Source organism: Anser anser (assembly GCF_964211835.1).
Source record: "Anser anser genome assembly, chromosome: 18".
In the NCBI taxonomy this organism is placed as follows: domain Eukaryota; kingdom Metazoa; phylum Chordata; class Aves; order Anseriformes; family Anatidae; genus Anser; species Anser anser.
In genome coordinates this window covers 13,690,124-13,712,614 of record NC_139739.1, presented here as the reverse complement: position 1 = coordinate 13,712,614, position 22,491 = coordinate 13,690,124, and the positions used below count along the sequence as shown (strand labels likewise).

The 22,491-nt window shown below is 56.5% G+C and overlaps 1 protein-coding gene across 1 annotated transcript in view; it reads left to right on the top strand.

Annotated features, from left to right (window-relative positions):
• KSR2 (kinase suppressor of ras 2) overlaps positions 1–22,050 on the top strand; it is a gene marked incomplete at its 3' end in the record, with an annotated part of 54,837 nt that extends 32,787 nt beyond the window's left edge. The window contains 10 exon segments of the mRNA XM_083803328.1: positions 526–694; positions 2,578–2,619; positions 2,928–2,994; positions 3,514–3,562; positions 4,121–4,488; positions 13,695–13,791; positions 16,665–16,798; positions 19,657–19,788; positions 21,501–21,630; positions 21,913–22,050. Coding sequence (XP_083659454.1) covers positions 526–694; positions 2,578–2,619; positions 2,928–2,994; positions 3,514–3,562; positions 4,121–4,488; positions 13,695–13,791; positions 16,665–16,798; positions 19,657–19,788; positions 21,501–21,630; positions 21,913–22,050 — 1,326 coding nt within the window.
• Between the last annotated feature and the right edge of the window lie 441 nt (positions 22,051–22,491).

Here is a 22,491-nt window from a genome sequence, read left to right as displayed (position 1 = left end):
AGGCTGGTGCAGATTTCTGGGGGGTTTGCCAAGGGGGAGCTCCCATCTCCAGTGGGGAAATCAGACCCTGCAACATGTCTCCAAGCTGGACAGCATGGGTGTGGGCAACGTGGGGAACTCTGTCCCCAGTTTTCCTCTCTAGACACTCAAATCCTTCAGGTCCTCAGCCCTGTTTTGTCCCAGGTGGCCCTGAATAACCCATCCCAGTGTGTCCCATCACGTTTGTCCTTGCCTTGATTAGGAACAATTATTGGAGGGCAAGGTCAGCTGGCACGGGGAGATGTCTTGGGATGTTCGGGTGCTGCCTGGACTGCAGGAGCCTTGGCTGGTCCTTCCAATCCTGCCTGAAATCACCCCCCTGGCCATGCTGGGGCTCTGGTTGTTCCCCAGGACTCCTGAAAATATGGGAATAGGGAGACTTGAGTCACTGCCACTTGTCACCTGGCACCCTCTGCGCTGCAGCACTGTGCAGCGGCACTGCTCTCACCATCTCCCCTCTCCTTCTCCCCTCTCCGTGTCGTGCAGGACCACATCCCGGTGCCCTACCAGCCGGACTCCAGCAGCAACCCGTCCTCCACCACCTCCTCCACGCCGTCCTCGCCGGCCCCGCCGCTGCCACCCAGTGCCACGCCACCGTCCCCGCTGCACCCATCGCCGCAGTGCCCGCGCCAGCAGAAGCAGTTCAACCTGCCAGGTATGTGCCGTGCTCCCCACCTCCACATCTGCCCCCCCAGCACATGTGTGGGGGTCTGCTGCGGGTGTCCTCAGGGTAAGGGTCTGCTCCAGGCTGGGAAAGGGGAAGAAGCAGCAGAAATGAGTTTTGGATAATTCGGGAGGGACCTCGGGGGTCTCTTGTCCAAGCTGCTGCTCAAAGCAGGGTCAGAGCACAGGGCTTTATCCAGGCTGGTCCTGAGCAGCTCTGAAGCAGGACCTCTGTGAGCAACCTCCGAGGCTCGAGGCTGCCAAAACCTTTCCAGGCACCCCTTAACATGTGCCCAGTGTGTGGCCTCAGTGGGAAACAAGGTCTTGTCCCTCTGCTGGGGTGCCTGGGGGTGACGTCCCCGTGCTTTGGGGCGATGCACCTCCTGTTTGCAGGGCCAGGTCGGGGTGCACGTGGGGAGTTGTTGGTGCTGGGGGGATCTGACATGGCTCATCCCACCGAGAGGGAAGGTGGAAAAGGACACATGGTCACAGGGTGCTGGTCCCTGGTGGCTGCAGGATGCAGGAGGTGCATTAAATGCCCCAAAATGCAGGGGCTCAGCTGTCCATGGCCACCACTTTCCCCTCCCACCCACTCCAGCAGTCCCAAAAAGGGGTGACAAGGGGGACTCCCGGCTGTGACCCAGCTCCAAGACTCTGAGACACTTGTGGCCAGCCTGGTGCTGGTGACCCCATTTGGTTCATGACCCCTTTTGGGTGGGCAGCCAGGAGGTTGGGTCCCTCCGGATGGAGCACGCCAGGGGCTGGGCAGGGTGCTGGGGGGGACGAGGAAGACAGCGGAGGAAGATGGGGGGGATGTGTGCCACCTGCAGAGCCTCTTCTGCTCCCACCCTCTAGGGCTGAAGCGTCCCGATGTCCAAGGAGTGTGGCCCCAAACATCCCCAAACCACTCCCTGAGCGAGCCCTGGTCCCCGCGGGGGTCTTGGGGTCCCCCAGAATATTTGGTGCCCCCATCACACTTTATTTCTGGAGAAGAAACCTCCCCCAAGGACATTATTTCATGTCCTTTGAAGTGCAAACTGCAGAAGGAAGCCTGCAGCTGGCAGCAGCACCTCCTGACCCGCGGGCTGGGGCTTGCATCGAGCCAGCGGGGATGGAGCGGGGCAGGATCAGCCCCACAGAGCTCAGAGGGGCTCACCCCCTGCCCTGTGCCCTGCAGTGAAGAGGATCTGGTCGGACACAAAGCGGGGCTCACCGCGCTTTCATCTTCCCACGCGGGAAGTTCAGAGCGGCCTCACCAAGATGGTCATCTCGGGGATTAGGATTTGAGCTTGGGGGTTGCAGCACGGTGACCTTTTTTCGCCCAGAATTATCTCCGGGTCTCCTTTGATCTTGGCTCAGGTGTGCTTGGGTCCTGCTGCAGAGCTGATGGGCGGGAGCAGGCAAAAACGGGTGCAAGCAGCTGGAAATTCATCGCTTGGTGTCTGCCGGGCCGATCGCACCGCTCAAACCCGCGGGCTTTTGCTTGCAAACTGGGCATCCGAATCCCACAGGCAGCATCAGCACTCCCCAGATGTTAATTACGGGTGTGAAGGGGTCGCTGATGCCAGCAAAAGGAGGAGTGAAGTTTTAAGAGCTGACACACAGCAAACCCGACCGTGGTGGCTCTCGTCCCTCGAGCACTGTGGAGCTTACAGTAAAAGTGTGTACGGAGGGTACGCTGGAAGCACAGGAGGAAAAATACCTCTGCACACATCAGATGGGCTTAGGGAGCCAACAAGGGAGCGTGTGTGCGATGGATTGGGTCCTCCCTGGGATGTGGGGCAGGGACCAGGCTCGGGGCTGGCGTTTCGTGGTGGGGGACTGGGCGCAGCCCTGCCTGGCTGGCGTTTACCCCCCCCCCCCTCTCTTTTGCAGCCTCCCATTACTACAAGTACAAGCAGCAGTTCATTTTCCCAGGTAAGGCTCTCCTATGATGCAGGGTGCTGAGCTGCAGCTCTCGGAGAGGGGAGGGTCCCCATGGGGGTGGGTGCATGGCTGGGCTCGTGCAGGGAGGTTGAGCTGGGTCCCCCAAACCCAAATATGCTCCCCCAAACCCATACATTGCTGCAGGACCGCAAGCGCTATGAAGATACTACAGGGCTGGACGGCCCCAGATTATCCCCAAAATTGCACCCGGGTCTGATCCAAGGTTTTTGGGGGCTGGAGGGAGGGCTGGCCTCCCCAGGGGCACCCCACCGGCTCTCACTGCGCTCTCTCCTCCCCAGACGTGGTACCTGAGACGCCGACCCGAGCCCCGCAGGTGGTCCTGCACCCCGTGACCTCCAACCCCATGTGAGTGCCGGGCCCTATAGAAGAGCCCTTTTGGGAGGATGGTGTCAGTGAGGGGTTTATGTGCTAGGAGCATGTGGGAACGAAAAGTGGTTGCAAGGAGGCAGAGACGGGGAGTTTTTTTACATCGCTTTCTTCCTGCTGATGCAGCCCTGCCTCTGGGATGGGGTTGGCCTTCACCCCCCAGGTCCTGATGTCAGAAACAAGTCAAATCTGAGAAACCACCTCAATGTGCCACAAATACCTGCCCCAGCCCTGCTTCAACACGGTCAAAGCTGCGAGGTCCTTGGGGGGCTTCTTGTCACCAACCCCCCCGGGACTTCAGCAATGGATCCCATCCACCCCCCTCCTGTGCTCCATCAGCCCCTCGGATGGCTGCGACTTGTGGGGAAGGGCCGCCTCTCCCCAATTAGCAGCAAAGCTAATTAGCCAGCACTTATCCTCACTGATCCCTTGGGTGAGAGTGACGTACCTAGCGTTGTTTTCACACCGCGGTTGTTTGTTTTTTTTTTTTTTTAACAGCCTGGAAGGAAATCCATTACTTCAAATTGAAGTGGAGCCCACGTCAGAGGTGAGCTGCTGTGGGTTTTGTTTGTGGGGTGAAAGGGAAAGTCCCAAAACTGAAGTTGGTTAAGCCAGAGTTTGGGGATTTGGGCTTTTGATGCCTTTATTGTCTGTGCATCTCCAGAAATGATTGCACAGAACTGTCTGGGTCAGTCTGGGGCTCTGTGGGCACCCATGTTACAGACATTTCAAGGCATGTTTCAAGGCACCTGGTGAGATTAGCATCTCTGCAGCAAAGCTGCAGATAAACGAGTTAACAGCCAGGCCTAATCCTGCCCAGGCACCGAGGGACGTGGTTTGGTGATGGGGCTGGGCAGGCTGATGGCTGGACTCGGTGATTTTGAAGTACCTGGCTCTGTGTGGGTCCCTCATGGGCTTCGTGTCTGCCCCCAGGTTTATATACAGTGAAATTTGATGAGACGCACTGAAAATTTGGCACAGGGCAAGGATCCCCTTGGCAGCAGTTCCCCAATTTGCGTTGTGTTGTGTGGTGCAGCCCCGTTGAGCACCCAAGCAGGTGGGTGCTGGTCCCCGCTCACGGTCCCCTCCCTGTCCCCTCCTGCAGAACGAGGAAGGCGCCGAGGAGGCGCAGGAGTCGGAGGACGACTTCGAGGAGATGAACCTCTCGCTCCTCTCCGCCCGCAACTTCCCCCGCAAGGCCAGCCAGACCAGCATCTTCCTCCAGGAGTGGGACATCCCCTTCGAGCAGCTGGAGATCGGCGAGCTCATCGGCAAGGGCCGCTTCGGGCAGGTCTTCCATGGCCGCTGGCACGGGGAGGTGGCCATCCGCCTCATCGACATCGAGCGGGACAACGAGGACCAGCTGAAGGCCTTCAAGCGGGAGGTGATGGCCTACCGACAGACGCGGCACGAGAACGTGGTGCTCTTCATGGGGGCCTGCATGAGCCCCCCGCACCTCGCCATCATCACCAGGTAGGGCCCAGCATCTCATGCGTGTTGTTTTCTTTCCAAAAAGTCCTCCTGAAGGCCAACAATACCTCTTGATAAGGTGCCAGGAGGCTAGTCCTCCTTGTCCTAGTGGAGGGATGTCCTCCATCTCCTGTGACGCATGCTGTGGGACAGCAAAACCCTCCTGCGTGGGGCCAGGCAGTTTCATCTCCTGGAAACACGGAGCTGGGAGGTTTGTTTTAACCAGCAGCATGGTGCTGTCTTGGCAGCTTCTGTCCCGGAGGGGTTTTTGTGTGGTCCCCTGGCTGGTGCCTGGGTGAGTGGTGGCGTCTGGAGGGTGTGAAGCAGTGGGGCAGCAGGCCCCATGAGTGGCCTGGTGGTGTGGAAATGGCTCAGAAATCTATCTGCAGGCATAGCAGGGCGCAACTGCTGCGTCACATTGTCCTCGGTACAGCCAGAAGGGCAGCGGAAGTGTGGGAATCTGGGCGCGCTCAAGGAGGGCTGGTGCTCCAAGGGCTTGTCCATGGGGACTCCTTGCTCCCGAGCCCCTGCAAGATGAGTCATGGTCTCCTGGAGCGTTTCCTTCCTTTCCTGATGTATTTGTCCCTGTGGTACCCCCAGAACTGTGCATGGGACAGGGCCAGGGGAGGGAGACGTGGCCTTCGGGCACAGAAGCAGAGGCACCTTGCTGCAGAGACGCGTTGAATCCCCCCGTGTCTCTCCTGATCACCGAGCCTTGACCTGCCATCATGTAAAATCCATCTATCCCTGAATATTCAGCTGCTCCCCCATCTCCAGATGATGAGTGCAGCCGAGTTTCCTCGAGGTGAAGCTGAATTTCCATCCCTCTCCCGGCAGCATTTTGGGACGCAGAGCCACGAGCCCTTTGCGGCGCGGGTCTGCTCGCCTCTCCAGTTCTATTCAACACCAGGAGTGGAGCAATTTATTTTATTTTATTTTATTTAGCTCTGAAGTATTTCCTATTCTAACGCCTCTTTATATAAAACCGCTCAGGTGCTGCTTTTGACAGCTTTGACAAAATAAATACGTGCGCCGCAGCCGCTTGATGCATTAATGGGGCTGCCAAGCACGCCGCTCCGCTTTCTTTTCCTCCCCAGCTGCACTCGGTCCTTTTTAAGGTCAAAATACGGCGTTACGGTATTGCTGGAAAAACAACCCGTGCTCACAGCATCACTGAGCATTGCGTGCTCTTCGCCTACAGCCATGAACCCACTTTTATCCCTGTTCTTCGAAGGCTGGAGCAGCATTGCTGTAGTTTTTCGGTTTCAGCCGGGAGCTGTTCAGCTTCCTCCTGCCTCCTGCACGATCTGCTCGTGGCCGGTGCTGGTGCTGGGCTGGCTATGAGGGTGCTGGAGAGCTGAGGAGGAGGAGGGTGGTGGATGGAAGCGCAGAGAGCAGTCTCTGGATTTTTGGGAAAATGCATGACTGCAAGGCCCTTAGCCCTGAGGTCATTCCCAGGCACATTTTATTCCCTTTGGGGCTCCCCGTGGGGCTTTATTCTGCTGCCACATCCTCAGCAGCACCGCTGGGGTTCTCGTGGTGCTGCCCCGGGCAGGGTGCAGGGATGTTCCCCGGTGCCTGGGGTCCCTGCCACATCTTGGAGCCCCTTTTGCCATGGTACAGGCAGGAGCTGGTGTCTGGGGATGCTCCAAGGCGCTGGGATGCTGAGGATGCACAGACGGGAGCTGCTGGCTCTCCCAGGAGGGGCCCTGCTCCTTGGGGGTGCCCAGAGGTGCCCGCGCAAGGACACGGAGAATTTTCCCCACCGAGGGAAGCGAAACCCCTGGCAGCTATTACAGCCCCCCCAGCTTCCTGCGGCACGCTCCAAGCAGCTGCCTCTGCCTGCAAGGGGCTTCACCGCGCCGTGCAGCCCGGAGGGGTTATTTATAGGAGGGTTTATTTTTGCTTTTTCACATCCCTACGTCTTCCTTCCTGCTCAATCGTGTTATTCCAGGCCGCTCATCAGCAGGCAGCGATCTCCCCCTCCAAACCCCGCAGCCCGTGTGCAGCTTCCCGATGTGGAAACATCATCACAGCCGAGGGGAAACTGAGGCAGGGCTGCCTTCTTGTGCAATAACCATTGCTCCAGCCCGAGCATCCTGAGGTGTCTCCGCCCGGCATGAGCCCACAAGTCGGGAAAAGGGGGAGAAATTCAGCTGCTCGTAGGAATGCAGCGGTGGTTTGCACGGTGGCGGCTCCGCCGGAGTCGCTAATGGATTTTCTCTTGGGTAATGAGCGGTGGGGACAGTTAGCATTCATCTTAATTAGTCTCGAGCGAGAGCGGGTGGGAGCCGTGGTGCCGCGAGTAGTGCTTAATGGACAGCGTGGGGAGCGGCTCCCAAGTCCTCGGCCGGGCTGAGAGGAGAGAGTGAGAAACTGCAGTTTGTGCGGCACGCAGGGGAGCCAGAAGTGGCTTTTGCTGGCGATGAATGAGATGAAACCGGGTCCGGGTGAGCTCAGACTGCTGCTGTCCCCATCCGCAGCCACCGGGAGGGAGGTGACACCTTGGCCACCTAGGAGGACCCCGCCAGGACAGAGTATCAGAGTTTTACAGTGCTGTCAAAAAGGCTCGAGCCGCCCCCAGGGTGCAGAAACTGCAGGTTTCTGGGAGTCTGCGTGCTCCTTCTTGGGGAAAAAAAAAAAAAAGACCCAAATTTTGGTGCTTATTGATCCTTTCTGGCACTCCGGGGTCTGGGAGAGGGGCTCAGCAGCTTGGGGCTTTTTGCGGAGGGCTCTTGTGGGATGGGAAAGTTGCTTGCAAGCAGGAAAAATGGATGGGAAAGCTTAGCAGGAGCTGTGCACCCAGCAGCCGGGGATGCTCCTGGCCGAGTTTTGGGCTCTTGCTCCTCGTGGTGCAATGCTGGAGGGACCCCAAGTTTACCGGGGTGCAACCAGGAGCCAGGTCCGTTGCTGTGAGCCCCCTGCCTGGGCAGAGGAGCTGCCGGGAGCACTCTGATTGATGTCCCTGGTGTAACCCGCCGGGAAGACCAAGGAGAACGCTGAAGAACATAAAGAATTAAGCTCGACAAGGCCAGGTCTACGTAAGGAGGATTAATTTGCCGAAGGTGCCTTTCAGCAGGGGAACATTGGGTTCTTATGGTGGGGAGGGAGCTGCTCCCAGCAGGTCCCCATTGCCAGCCCATGGAGGGGGGAGCTGAGTGCTGGGGAAGAGCATAAAACAAGGGAAAGCATTCCCACCTCTGCTCTGGGCAATAAGGCATTTGAGACGTGAGATTTGAAGGCATCTCTGTGCAAAGCAGCTGCTCGGCGGAGGGCTGGCAGCCGGCTTGGCATAGCAAGACATCCGCACCGCCCAGCGAGGCTGCTCGTAAGCCAGACATCGAGGATGAAAAGTGCCCTTTTGGTGATATCTAACTCAAGGGTCCCATTTTTAGCTGTTTTATCACGGTGTTTTTAAATGCGGGGCGGGTGCTATTGGTCCTCCCTGCATTCCCTGCATCACTTCCCATCCCAGAGAGCACCTGGGTTTGGGGAAGCTACAGGGACGCACGCCTCTTGCTCCATCCACGATCAAATTGGAAAAAGTCTGAAAGGAGGAGAACACCCAGGGCTTTGAGGTTTAAATGACCCGAGCAGCAGGCCGCTGGGGTAAAGGGATGGCACTGCAGCGCCTGGGAGCTCTGGCCCCCTGTTTCTGCAGTTAGGGGAGCTTCTCTCCTCCTGACATTTACAGCGTCCCAGCTCAGCTGCGCAGGATTTGGGGCTTGTAGACCTTAATGCTTAGGGAGCAGGGGGATGAACAGTTATGGGATTCAAAGGACGGGGGGTTCTCTCCCTCGGGTGCTTTGTCGGGGAGCAGAATCAGCGGGGTTTTGCCTCCCATGAACCTCCTCATGCACTGGAGTCCTCCAGCACCTGCTTTAGGGCCGAAGGAGCAGCCTCCTTTCCTACCTTTTCGTTTGTTTTTCTCCTCCAGCTTCTGCTGCGCTTCGCCTTCCATAGCATTTAAAGTAATGAAGCCCATAGATCACATAATAAATAGGTATTGACTTCTTGCCACAGGCTGGATCAGAATTGATTGACCCGTGGGAATACACTTCTTTTCAATCAATAGGAGGCCATCAGGCTGGATAAATCTTGATAACGACTGACAACAGGAAAGTCAATACGTGTATTAATATATACATTAAGCGGACATATATCTTCCACCTGGAGACAGCGGTGCTCGTGGCGGCAGGAGGAGCGGGACGGGAGGAGAGGAGACCGAAATATTTGGGGTGAGGAGGGTTAGGGGATTGGGAAAGGCACCGGCACGGTCCTTTGGGGCGTGCTTTGTGCCTGAGCGAGAGCTTTAGGCTGAGTCTCGAGTCCATGTCCCGGCTGGCAGCCTCTGATCCATCCCCGTGGCCAGCTCCTTGTGGGCAGCACATTAAGGGAGCGAACACAAGTTGTTTTGTTTTGTGTTTTTTTTTTGTTAACAATTATTACAATGGCTATTCCAGAGCAGAGTCGGGTTCGAGGGAAGCTGCCGTCTCGATCACAAGGCTTGCTGCTTCTTCAAAAGCAGGGGTTTCTCTATTTCTTTGGCGTCCTGAAGTTCAGAGTAGCAGGGGGGTCAGGGAGCAGGGAATACATTAGGCTACAAGGAGGGGTGAAAGCATCCTTGCATGTCCCCGTGCACCCAGCCAGCCCTTCCCGAGCCGATTACGAGCGCACCCTTTCCAAAGGCACCACGTATCAAGTATTCTGGGGTGACTTGTTTGCCACTGGGGCTTTAGAAAAGCCTCTCGGGAGCGTGGCTGCTTTGCATTCACCTGTCTCGTGGCTGTTTTCAAAGCAGCTGTAGAAGAGCTCGCCTCCTCCGGCACTATCTCCTTGAAATAAATACGCATAGAGTTGGCTTTTTCCAAATAACTACTCTCTTCCAAAGCCGTGCTGGGGCTGTAGCCTCTGTTTGCGGGGGCTGATTGCCCTCCTCCTCCTCCTCCTCCTTCCCCAGCCCTGCTGGCTCTGTGCCATCAGGGAGGAAAATCCAGCTGCCTGCCTTGTGCCTGTCCAAGGATGTTTTCGTGGGGCAGCAAGCGAGGGCTGAGCACAGCAACATGTCTTTGGGCCTCCTTTGCCCCGAGCTGGGTGCTGGGGCTGAACAGCTCGCTCCTGGAGGGTGCTGAGCGCCCTCCCTCACTGCTGGAGCTTTGGGAGCTGGGAGATTTTTGTATGGAAACAAGTGTTTCCTGCTTGATAAAGTCAGGGAGAGCCTGGCGTCGGGTGGGAGGTGGAGTTTGTCCTGGGAAGTGTTTTACCCCCCCCAGGGAAGCTCCAGGAAGGTCCGGGCTCGATGCTGCTGCTGCTCGGCGGTGCCTTAGGCTGATGCACTCATCGTTTTTGTATTTGTGGCCCAGCAAGGAAGGATGGTGTTCTCCCAGTGCCCGGGAGGAAGGAAACCCCATGTGGCGCTTGTCACAAGTGCTGGGAGTGAGGAGGGAAGGCGGCTCCCTGCCTACCAGGGGGTGTAGCGATGAGGTGGAAAATGAAGTTAAAGCTAAAGTCTCGGGGCTGGGAGGATGTTCCCCCACGGGAACATCTCGGGGCGTTAGGTGGCTAAGGGAAGAGCTGCTTGGCTTCATGCAGAGATTCCAGCAGCGGAGCGTCCCGCTGAAACCAGCCCTGGCAGGGCTGGGATTTCTCAGTCCCCGATCACACCGGGTGCTGCTGGCATCCCAGCTGCGGAGCACGCAGCTCTGGGTTCCTGCACGGCACCCGCCACGTGCCAGCTGTCCCTGTGCTGGTCCTGCTTGCCAAGTAGCGAGTCCCAGCAATGTGGCTCTGCTTGCTGTGACGGCGTCTTTCTTAATATTGCCCCCAAATCGCTCCTTTTTGGCAAAATGCTAATAAGCAGTAAACTGATGGTGGATCTGGAAGCATCCAAGCAGCCTCTGCAGAGCCCTTCCTTTGCTCTGGCTTTGCCCGAGCTCAGATGTGACCTGCTGGCAGGGGTAGCTTTATATTAAAGCCCTTATTAGTAATTCCCACTCTCTCCTCCTGTCTCTCCCCTGGGCGGATGATGCCGGCTATCACCATGGCATCTGAGCCGGTTCCCCATACATCAATTCAGCAGCAAGCAATGAGCTGCCCGAAGTCTGGCATTTATCACTTTGGGGTGTTCAGAACGATCCTATTTAGATCCTATTTAATGGCCCACCGTCACATTTGTATGGATGGTTGGGCAGGGCGAAGAAAAGCGCAAAAAACCTGCTGAAGTGACAGCGTCATGAGCTGAGCACGGCCGCGGAGGTGCCATCGGGCGCGGAATTTGTTCCAGCGTGAGTGAGCAGGAGCCAGGCTGAGGTCTTAAACCCTATCAAGGTGATGGCCATCAGTACTGCAATGAGGATGAGGCTGCTTCCCCCATCAAATGGCAGAAATATCAAGAGGCAGTGCTCCTGCTCTTCCTAACTCATCCCTCCCGAATTGTTCCTCTGCAAGTCACTTTGGCTTTGCTCCCGTTGCTGATGTCTCCAGCCCACGCTGGTGAAATGCAGAGTGTTTATAAAGCAATTTGGGATTTGGCTTGCTTGGCTGAACACTTCAAAAACTCATCTTGAATAGCAAGCATCTGCAGTGGGATGAGGCTGGGGCTGTCCTGGGGACGGGGAGGCTGCGAGGGAACATATGGGGTCGATGTGAGGACCAGGGGACCCCGGCTTTGGAGGGATTTGAGCATCTCCCTGCTGGCCTTGGTTGGGTTTGGTCTTTTGTCACCACCTCGCCTGGGTGCAGAGAGGTTTATTTCACCTTCATTTCAGGTGTCACGCCGCGTGATCCGAAGTGGGGTGGGTGCCACCTCCCAGCAGCGACCGCTCGAGGCAGGGATGCGTGCGTGCGTGCGCCCCCGGCACCTCGCTTTGTGCGCTTTGTGCGCTCCGTGCCCGCTCCTCCCGCCCGGATGGGGACTATTCACAGCGGGCGAGGAAAGAGAGGGACCCAAATTGCCGGGGGCTGCCATGAAAAGGTTCTGCAGGTGCTTGCTAAATAGACTCAGGTGCTGCATAATAGGTGCAAACACGGTTTTGTGGCTGCGTTGGCAGCTCCTTATCCAGCAAGAAATCGCTAGCAAACACCCGGTGCGGTGTCGGCTGGGTGAATTCACTCCGAGGAGCTATTCATCACCAGGGAGCGAGTCACGGGGCTGCGTCCCTGGGGACGGAGCAGCAGTGGCCGCGTGTCCCCAAGAACTGGGGCTCCTGCGGCCACTGCCTCCCTTCGTGGAGCCCCCCCTGGCTGGGAAGGCAGCAGAGATGGGAATCTCATCGGAAAGGGTTTATCGCTGCACTTTGGAGAGGCAGCAATCGGTGTTTTTTTTTTTTTTTTTTTTTTTTTTCCTCTCCTCCTAACCAGCCCTTTTTATTCCAGGAAAACAGCTGATGTTAACTCACTTCGGGGCTGAAATCAAAGCTAAGCTCTTAAGTTGAATTTGTAGTGTTGATTCATAACTAATCCAGCCCATAAGCAACTTTTGCTAACAGTTTGCTCCGGAGGGAAATCAGCGTTTGCTGGGGGTTGGAAAGAGTTGTGATAACATGTGCATGTGTGTGTGCAGCCGGGGACTGCAAGCTGGGGCTGAAGCTGTTAACCTGTTGCCTCGTGGGGCTTAAGCTCTACAAGTCTATTTAGCAAATCAATGCAGAAAACTTCATGGTGGAGACAGAATTCGTGTCCCTTATTATTCTGCCCCCTTTAATTCCAGCTGCAGAAAGCCAAGGGCACGGATTGCCTTTATCACTCATTCCCCAGCAATATTGAGAGCACCAGCATCCTAATCTTCAGAAAAACTCATATTTGTCCCTGACTGCAGTCAAACTATTCCGGCAGATAAAGCAGCTGGTTTAGTTAGAGAAAGCTGACGTTCATGACTGCGGATGCTGCAGCTCGTGCGGTCACAAGCGTGGCTCCTGCAGGTGCTGGCGGCTGGGCAGGGGCGAGCAGGCAGCTGCAGGGGTGGGTGTGAGGATGCCCCGAGCCCTGCGGTGTCTGCCCGGCTCATGTGCACGTGGCAAGGCTATTTCCAACGTGATCTGCAGGAACGTGCTTTGTAGGGTGCCGTTGTCTTCCCAAAAGATGTGAAATTTTGGGTTGCTCCTGTTCCTGCTTCGCTGCCCAACCTGAGAATGGTGCTTGTTAGTACAGTTTGGGAATGGTGCTCGTTAGCCATGTGGAGATTTGGGCGTTGGGGCAGGAGCGGCTGTGAGCCTGTCTGAGAGGAGCAAGCAAGGATTTATCCCAACCCAACCAATTTAATCCCCAAAAGTGCTGCCGGGAGCTCAGCGTTCCCCCACTTTCTGGAGGCGAGCCCCTGCAGTTGGGTGGAAATTTGGGGACATCCACACCTGCCTTTGCTTTGCATCACGGGGGATGGTAGCGGGCAGGAGGAGGGGAGAGCGGACAGGAGTTAAATCCTGCAACTTCTTGTTCGTTAACGAGAACAAGATCAATTAACGTCTGCGCTTCCTGAAGCCTCTTTAACGAGACGCGCGCCTGCCTGGCGCTTTGTTTCTCAGGCACAGGTATCCAGTCCCATCCTTCCAAAGTTGCCTGTAATGAGCGTGGGTGGATGTAGAAAAGCAAAAAAAAGCCCCTTTTTTGTGGGCGGGAGTCGAGGCAGCATCCACCCACGTACTCCATTATGATATTCAAATGTCAATATATTTTTAATTGGTTTATATGCCCCCCCTCCCCCTACAGCTGCCTTTGGTAATTAAGGCTCTGTAAATAGATTTTACTGTAATTGGTACGAGGAGGAAAATTGGAGGACATTGTACAGTGCATTGGGGTTTTTTTTTGTGTGTTTTTTATTTTTTTTCTCCCTGTCTTTCCTCTTTTGACTCATGTTACATCTGTGAGCATTGTATCCCACAGGGGAAGAGGCGGGGAGGAGACGTGGACAGTTTTGCACCAAAAATAAATAAATAAATAAAAAAGATGCTTGCAGCGAGAGGGCCAGCTGGGTTGCCGCCGGCTGGGACATGGGGACAAGATGGGGACAAGCCCCAGGGATGGCACTGGGGGTGGCAGAGGTGGCTCCCTCCCTCCCAGTGCCCCCAGTATCGCTGCTGAGCCCCCAGTGCATCCTGAGGTGTGCCACCACCGGTGGCTGTCTGCCACCCATGCCTTTGTCACTGGGGGGGATGTTCCTGGGCAGGGGATTTATCAGCGGTGCTGTTATCTTCTCCCTTCTCCTGTCCTTCCAGCCTGTGTAAAGGACGGACTCTCTACTCGGTGGTGAGAGACGCCAAAATCGTCCTGGACGTCAACAAGACGAGGCAGATAGCGCAAGAGATCGTGAAGGTATGGCGTGCTGGGGGGAGATGGTGGCACCACAGGGCTGGGGCAGGACCCCCCTGTTTGCCTGTCAGCACCCAGCCGAGCTGGCCCAGCACCCACAGCACCTTCTGGGTCCAAAACACAGGGCTGGCAGAGATCCCTACAGCTCCCAGGGGATCCGTGGGCACTGCTGGAAGGGCTCCCTACAGCTCCCGGGGGATCCAAGGGCACCGCGGCTGGCCCAGCCTGGTGCCAACTACTCTTCCCCCTTGGAGGTGAAGGAGTTTTAGGTCCAGCTCTTCCGCAGATGGACATTCCTCTCCTCCTGACACAAAGGAAAAGATAGTTGGGGTAAAGTTGCCGTGGGTTCATGGGGCTGGGAGGGACGGGGAGCAGAGGCCAGGGAGGTGCAAGGGGCTCTGGGCAGACATGGCTTAGCCCCGCGTCGTGGTGATGGAGAGAAGCAACGAGAGGTGAACCCCGTGTCTTTGCTGTGCTGTGCTGGGGCACCCAGCTGGTCATGGGTGCTCCTGGCCCACACCATGGGGCTCTGTGCCCGTCCCATGGGTGCTCCCAGCCCCTTGGGTTACACCGTCCACCCCACACGTGCCCCAACCTTGGTGGTGGCAACTTCTTGCAAAGCTCTGGCCTGAACTTGGGGTGTCCGCTTTCCATTTTTTTCTATTCCTGATCTGTATTTTCTATTTTTAAAAAAAGGATTTTTCCTGCTGAGCAAACATCTCAGGCATCAAATATGTTCTTGCCTCCCAAATGCTCACAGCGGGAGCTGATGGCTCGGGTCGGCCCCTCTCTCTGTACCAGATGTTTCCTCCCACTGGTTGGGGTTTCAAGTAGCGGGCTGGGAGGCTGCTGTCTCCTGCGGCTGCCCGTGTGTTCGGCGTGGGTTGGGGACCCGAAGCCCTTCGTGACATTGCAAGGAAACACCAGCACAGGAGATCTCAGCAGGGCTGGACCCATGAGAAGGAAGCATCACTGTGAAAAATTCACCCGTGAGATCAGCCGAAGCAAATCAGCAAAAGTGCTGTAGACCCAGCTTCGTCCCCACCAGCAAACCTGCTCTCCTGCACCCTCTCCTCTCTCGCAGGGCTCGGTTGGGTGCCCCCTGCAACCTGCACCGGGCAGGGGATGCTGGCTCTGCCCTGAGGAGGTGGTGGAGCTGCAATTAGCAGAGGTCTAATTGCGTGGGGTGGGCTTTGGCAGGGCTGGGGAGCAGCGCCCCAAGGAGGTGCGGGTTGGGCGACGTGGGGAGCTTCGGCTCCACTGCCTAGCCCGGCGCTGGAGTGACTTTATCCTTCGATTCTCCGCATGAGACAAGAGATCCTTTAAGCTTATTGGATTACCGGGTGCAAGGGCTCTTGTTCTGCTGCGATCCTCCAGAGCCGAAAGTTAATTTGTTTAAGGAGCGAAGCCGGCAGAGGGAGCTGGCTTTTCGCTCACGCGGGGCATCGGAGCAAATGACGGCGCTGCCGTGCCGTGCCTTATCTCGGATGGAATTTGCTGTGGGATCTGTGGTATCCCCCGCGGAGTCACTGGCTTCATCGGAGGGGCTGATTGCTCCTCCAGGAATGCCTACAGCAAAGTTTTGCCCATGCTCTCTGGTCTCTGAATGTGTCGTGGAGCAGAGCCATTGCGGTGGGTTATCGCACACAGCTTGCCGGAGGCTCGGTGGCACAGCTGGAGGGTGGCCCAGCCTGGACCTTGGCACCCACAGCCCCTTCAGGAAGCATCCTTTCCCATTCTAACCACTGCACCCCAGCTCTGAAACTCAGCCCCCAAACCCAGCCTCTTCCCAAGACCCTCAGCAGGAGGTCACGGAGGCTGCACCCTCCTCCCAGGGCGCAGGGTCTGGGTGCGCACCTGGATTTCGGCATGGTGGTTGGCCTCAGGATGGGCAGCATTCATGAGGTGATTGCAGGGTGATTGACAGCCCCAAAATGCCAGGAAATAATTGCACAGTAGATGCAGCCCAGTATAGCTACCGCATGAAGAACGTGAGGCACGAAGGCACTGGCGGTGTCTTACAGCAGATTTTTGAACCTTATCATTGCTCCATGTGCTGGGACTTGCAGACCCCTAACAAATCCAGCTCCGTCTGTGGCACCTCGGGCATCTGCAGTCCCCCTGGTTATCCAGGGCAGGTTCCCACGTGGTCCATGGCCATACATGAAAAGATCAGAGCTCGGATGGTGCCTCAGAAACCCACTTCAACCCTCCCGTGTCACTGGTGGAGGACTGATAATTGCTCTCAAGCAACAGTTCAGTGGCCCCTTCAGCATTTATCCTTGGGTCCTTCCATCTGGAACAAGTTTCCCCAGTCTGCTTAGGAGGATGAAAAGTGGGACAGCACCACAAGCCTTGCAGCCAGGATAAATGTCCCCAGCGCCGTCCCGTTGAGCTACGTGTCCGCCCGCAGGCTGCTCCATGAGATGACGCGCAACAAGCCCGGTGCAGCTGAGTTTGGATTTCCCACCCGCGGCCTTTTTTTTGCCTCATTAGCAATAATTTTAATTAACCACCAAGTAGTTTTTCCTAGGGGAAGGGAATTAAGGCAGGACTCCTGCGAGGCTCTTGTTCCAAGTCTAACCGTGCCGGTGCGCACGTGGGAAGCCCTAATGGCTCCGGCAGGGGATGCGATAGTGGGATGGAGAGTGCTGCCTTGTTCCCCCTCTGCTCCCAACCCCAAAAGAAAAGGAAGGCAAAAACATCACCATCAATTTCCCAGTGGAGGATTTCAGGGACGCTGGTTTGCTTTGCTGTTTCTTTCTCTGCGTAATCAATTAATCAGGGAGCAGTCTTGGGGTTGCCCCTTTTCTGGCGTTATCCTCTTTGTTTGTGCTTCTTGTTCAGCTCTTTTTTTTCTCTCCCTTCTGCCCTAGGGGATGGGGTACCTGCATGCCAAGGGGATCCTTCACAAGGACCTCAAGTCCAAAAACGTTTTCTACGACAATGGGAAGGTGGTGATCACGGACTTCGGCCTCTTCAGCATCTCGGGCGTTCTCCAAGCAGGCAGGTAGGACACGGCGCGATGGCAATCCTGGGTTTGTCTCCAGTCCTGGAGCTCCCCTTTGAGCTGGGGATATGGGGAGGGACCCCAAAAGCTCCTTTGCACATGGCTGCCTGGGTCTGCAGCCTTGGTGGGCACCAGGACAAGGGGGCCTTTGGGTGTCCTCGGGCTCTACTTCACCAGGGCCAGGAAAGCTGCCTCATTCCTTGTCCTTTCCCCAATTATATTGCTATAATCCACCGGCATCTGCTCCATCCCGTGCTCCTTGGCTGCTGAATGATGCCGTGCCAGTGACCTTTTGGATGCTGCAGACATCTGGCCGTGGTGTCTGCACCGAGCCAGGGCATGGAGCAGAGCACAGCAAGCAGAGAGCCAAGCTTGGGACATTTACAGCGTTGCAATGTTTCGTTATCTCTTTAGGTTTGAAGTCAAGCACGTTTGGTAAATGTTCCCTATTAAATGATTTTTTTATTTTTTTTTGGGGGGGGGAGGTTTGCAAGCTTTGCAAGCTGGCATGGCAGCATGGAGAGTTTCAGCAGTCGTTCAAAGGAAGAAAAGCAAAGCTGGGTGGGGGAAAGGAAACGAGGGGAAAAAGAATAGAGGTTTTATTTTCTGGTTTGGGTAATGCTGAACAAAAACCTTTGCTGGTTGTGCGGTGCCCAGCTGGCCCTCTGGGGCTACTTTTGGCCTCACTCACTGCACATGGTGCTGCTGGGAAGGTTGTGGCTGGGGGGACTTTACTCCTGCCTGTACGAGGCTGCAGTTCACTGCAGCAGCAGCAAAAGGCTTTGGGTAAAAATGGGCAGATTTTGCCAGGGGGCAAAGATTTTTTGGAAATGAATGTGTTGCCAGACATGGATGTCCCACGGTTGGTCAGAGCCTACGATATTTCCACGATGTTATCGTCAGCGATGCTCTGGAGATAAAAAGCGAGGTGAGGCACCAGGGAAATGGGGACCCGGTGCTGTGGGCGATGCACGGCCATCTCTGCCCAAGGTGACATTGGGGGATGAAGCCATGAAGACTGTTCAGGAGAGGACGGATGGCACACGGAGCAGGGCAGAAATGCAAGGTCTAACAGAAACGAGCGGTGTTTTGCTAGGAAAATGGAAACCACGGGGAAATTTCTGCCGAAGGAGCTTTGGGGGTGGCTGCCCTGGACTGTTGGCCCCACACACGTCTTCTGCCGGTGGAGAGCTGGGGGAAGGCTGGGATCTGCACTCATCATTCACCACAGGTTCTGAAGCAGAAAGTGCTGGCAGGTCTGGTTTCCCTGTTCAGGGTGGCTCCTTACGGCTGGCTACGCTCTCTCACAGATGAGGAACAGCGATCGAGCCCAACCTGGGTTCCCTGGAGGCTCCCCACATGCGTGTGAGCAAATGCTTGCAGGTCAGGTGAAGGACGGGGATGTTACTTTATGTGACTGAGGACTACAGCCTGGCCTGTTTTCCCAAGGGCTAAAAAATGCTGGGGTTTCCAAATCCTCCTCATCCACCCAGCACAAGGCTGCCTCGAGTTCATGCAAGCACCCAGCACAGCAATGCGCTCGCCCTGCTAGATGTGAGAAGGCTATTGAAACTATCTTATCCTGGTGATCTTGGCTTTATTTTTTCCTGTATTTAAACATCACAGGGCTCAGTAGGGCTGCTCTGCAATTAGGAGAGGCACGGGGTGGCTTGGAGTAGTCTGAAGAGCTCTTCTGCTCTCGCTCTCGCTCTCTCGTTCAGCAGTGGTGTTCGGCACTCAGCTGGTGGTGCTCCTTTGGCAGTCAAAGTGGCCAGGTCAGATATGAAGGCAGGCAAGCTTTTGTTACAAAACCTCAAATTGTCATAATTTAACCAAATTTGGGATTGCACTGCCCACGTGGTGGGGCACCAAGGAGAGGAGCCATCGAGTCCCAGGGCTCCATCAGCGGTCGTGCGCTCTGTGTGCGTCCTCAGGAAGGTGTCAAGGCACAAACTGGGAAAACTTCCTCCATGGGAGACAGCGAGCTCTTCCTTCTCGTGGGGCACTTCTGTTACCTCCTGAAGAATGATGCTGCCAAATTCTTCATCGACACGCAATGAAGCTGCTTAACATCTTACCACCCACCGGCTGCTCTGTGCTCCCTGCCTGCTGTAGCGCCAAGGCGACACCGTCTCCTTTCCAGACCTCCTGTGTCCCTCCACCGTGGTCAGGAACATGTCCCCACCGTGGCCACCTCCTTGCTGCTGTCAGGGGAGAAGCACTGATTTGGTGAAGCAGCTCCAGAAGGAGCAGGAGCGAGCAGAGAGAGGCGCGAGTTGTGCCACCGGTGCATCCTAGGTGCTGTGGGAGGACGAAGGGAGGAAGCCACCAGCATCATCCTCAGCTGTTGGCCAAATGTATTTGTACCCAAGGTATTTGTACCGGCTGGGGGGGATCTTGAGGAGGTAGGGAAATGATGGCCTGGAGGGGCTCTTTGGGGTCAAACACCTGAAAACACTAATTTCTGGACTGTTATAGGGTGATTTGGCTTGGAAGAGACCCTCGGAGGTCCCTAGCCCCTGCTCGGATCAAAGCAGGACCAGCACAGGTGTTCATGCTGATGGGATTTACCCAAGATAATGCTTTACCCTGCTCTTCCGAGGCATTTTGGCACAATGGTCACAGCGAGGGCCATGAAAGAGCAAGGTGCCAGCCCAAGTTGTGCCCTGCCACCTGGCAGGGACAGGCACGAAGCCACCATGCCTGCTGGCGTTTATCCCAGTGGGGTTAAAGCCCGGCCTTGCGAGGATGCCTTGGGGAAAACCAGGTGTAAACAGGGATAAAGAGCAGAGGCTGGGGGCTGCTGGTGGTGATGCCTGCCCCGTGGTACCCACAGTCTTGTCTCCGTGTTTTGGCAGGAGGGGGAACAAGCTGCGGATCCAGAACGGCTGGTTGTGCCACCTCGCCCCCGAGATCATCCGCCAGCTCTCACCCGACACCGAGGAAGACAAGCTGCCCTTCTCCAAGCACTCGGACGTTTTTGCGCTGGGGTGAGTCCCTGCGGCACGGCCTGAGACCATCGCTGGGCTCGGGGCATCATCCTGCTTCCAGAGAGCTTGGGTTCAACCCCCTAGATCACCAAGTCCTCCTGTTTTACGTGTAGACAAGGGTGACTCGGGGAAATCGCCTCTTCCCAGTATGGGTACTGACGAGGAAGCTCCTGGAATGGGGTGGGATGGGGACGAAGTGGGATGAGGAAGCCATGGTAAGGGGATGTGATGGGATGAGGATGCCATGGGAAGGGGGTGTGATGGGATGGGGTTGCAGTGGGATGGGGACACAGTGGGATGGGGTTGTGGTGGGATGATGCAGCGGGATGGGGACGCAGTGGGGATGATGCAGTGGGATGGGGATGCCGTAGGAAGGGACCACAGGTCCCAAAGCCACCAAACCCCCCCGATCCTCCCGGCTGGATGCCTGCCGATGTTGGTCTGAGCGGCGGTGGCTGCCGCGGGGGCTGAACGCGCAGGGGGAGGAGATGCCAAGAGGCTGAGCAGAGGAGAATTGATGAGTCTCCTTCAGTGGGAGCGTTCAGCCGACCGGCTCATCGCTCCGGCTATTTATCTAGAAGAAAGCATCCTTTATGGCAGGAGCCCCATCACGCCCCAATAAAACCTTTCCCGAGGTAGGCGTAGGGCTGGAGGTTTTATCCGGAGGTTTAATTTTCTTGTGCACACCTTAAAGACTGTGGGCCACAGCGGTTACTTTACGTGAAGCTCTTATCTGAGGCAATATTTCCATCAAAACCGCCGTAATTAAAGCTGAAAGGGTTTGGAGCTCTCCTCCCCCCAAGGTAGAACTTGAGCACAAAGAAAAGAAAAAAAAAAGAGAAAAAAGAAGTAATTAAGGGATCTGGTCAGGCTAAGTGAAAGCTGGTTACTTTGACTTTCTTTTTTATTTGAGAATGAGCAATTCAGTAAAGGAGCCAGCAGTTTCCTTTAAAGATTGTCTCATAATTTCACTCTTTCTGTGCCCTCCTGCGAGCTGGGCAGGATGCCGGACGGTCCCTGTGGGCTGTCACTGTCACAGCTCCCCTTGGAGATAATTTCCCTCCTGTGATTTGGGGACAGTAACAGGGAAAGAGCTTTTAGAGACTCTGGGGAAGGCGAAAAGTCAGCCCTCAAGCTCCCAGATAGAAACTTGAATTTTGCAGCATTTAATGCACCCAGGCACCGCCAAAATCCCGCGGTGGGTTCTCCCTGTGCCCACCGAGCATCTTGTCCCTGCTGCCTGCCTTGTGCGGCAATCACTGCTGTCGAGCACAGCACACGCAGATATTTTATCCCCCTCGAGTCCCTTCGCAGCAAATTTTATAAATGTGGAGCAAAACAATAGCCACGGACAGGGCTGGCTGCCTGCAGCATCGCCGCATGAGATTGATGCTGCCTCGAAGGGAGGGGGAAGCAGCTCAGGAATCCTGTGTGGTGAAGCTGTTTCGGGTCTGGGGACGATTCCCCTGGGTCGGGACATTCGCCTTTCCCCTGCTCGTGCTCCTGCGTGCAGGGATGGAGGGGAGCAGTGATGTCTTTGTAACGAGCACTGAGCATCTCTGGCCATAAGGACGGACAGGGAGCGCTCTCTGCGCTGGCTGTGGATGGGTTTGGGGCAGGGAGAGGTGGCTGCGGGTGTGTGACATTGAGCCGTGCCCCCTCGGGGTGGCTCCCAGCCCCTGGCAGCCCCTAAGCCCCCTGTCTCCCACCAGCACCATCTGGTACGAGCTGCACGCGCGGGAGTGGCCCTTCAAGACGCAGCCGGCGGAGGCAATCATATGGCAGGTGGGGCGGGGGATGAAGCCCAACCTCAGCCAGATCGGGATGGGCAAGGAGATCTCGGTACGTGCTGTGGGGCAAGCAGATCCCTGCATGTGTGCATGGAGGGGGGACGTGCCTTGGGAAATGCTCTGTGCCACCTGGGATTCGCAAGCAAAAAACATCAAGGGGTTCCTCTGGCGAGGCTTGGTCCCGCTGCCACTGCGCCCGCTTGCATGTCAGCTCTTCACAAGGACATGGGGATGGGGCTCCTTGCATGGGGTGTGGGGTGGATATGGGGTGCACGGGTAGTGGTGGGCGAGGAGCGGCTCCGGGTGCTCACGCGCTCGCCCTGTGTGGCTGCAGGACATCCTGCTCTTCTGCTGGGCCTACGAGCAGGAGGAGCGACCCACCTTCACCAAGCTCATGGAGATGCTGGAGAAACTGCCAAAGCGCAACCGCCGCCTTTCCCACCCGGGGCACTTCTGGAAGTCGGCGGAGTAAGTCCCTGCCCGCACCCCCCGGGGACCTAGGGGACAGGGGGGGGTCCGCTAGGGCGAGCTAAGGGAGAGCAGCGAGGGCAATTCTGGCTGCTGCAGGTCCTGCTTGTGCCCCACCGAGGGCTCTGAGGCACAGATTTTTCCTCCTGCCCCTGAAAACCAAACCTCCCTTCCTTACCTGTGCCCCAAAGCTGGGGGCTTGAGTGTCCCCTGTGCCACCTGCGTGTTCCCATGTACTCGGTGCTCCTGGGAGCAGCACGAAGCCAGCAGTCAGACGGCCCCTACATCACCCGGACTTTAAGCCATTAATCAGGATGGAAGTTAATTGCCAGCCCATGCTCCGAGCAGGCACCAGGACGGCTCCGGCGGCCGGGCAAGGAAAGCTGAAGGTTGATGAACCCCAAAGCAGCAGGCTGTGCAGTTGCTCTGTTGGCTCTGAGCAGGT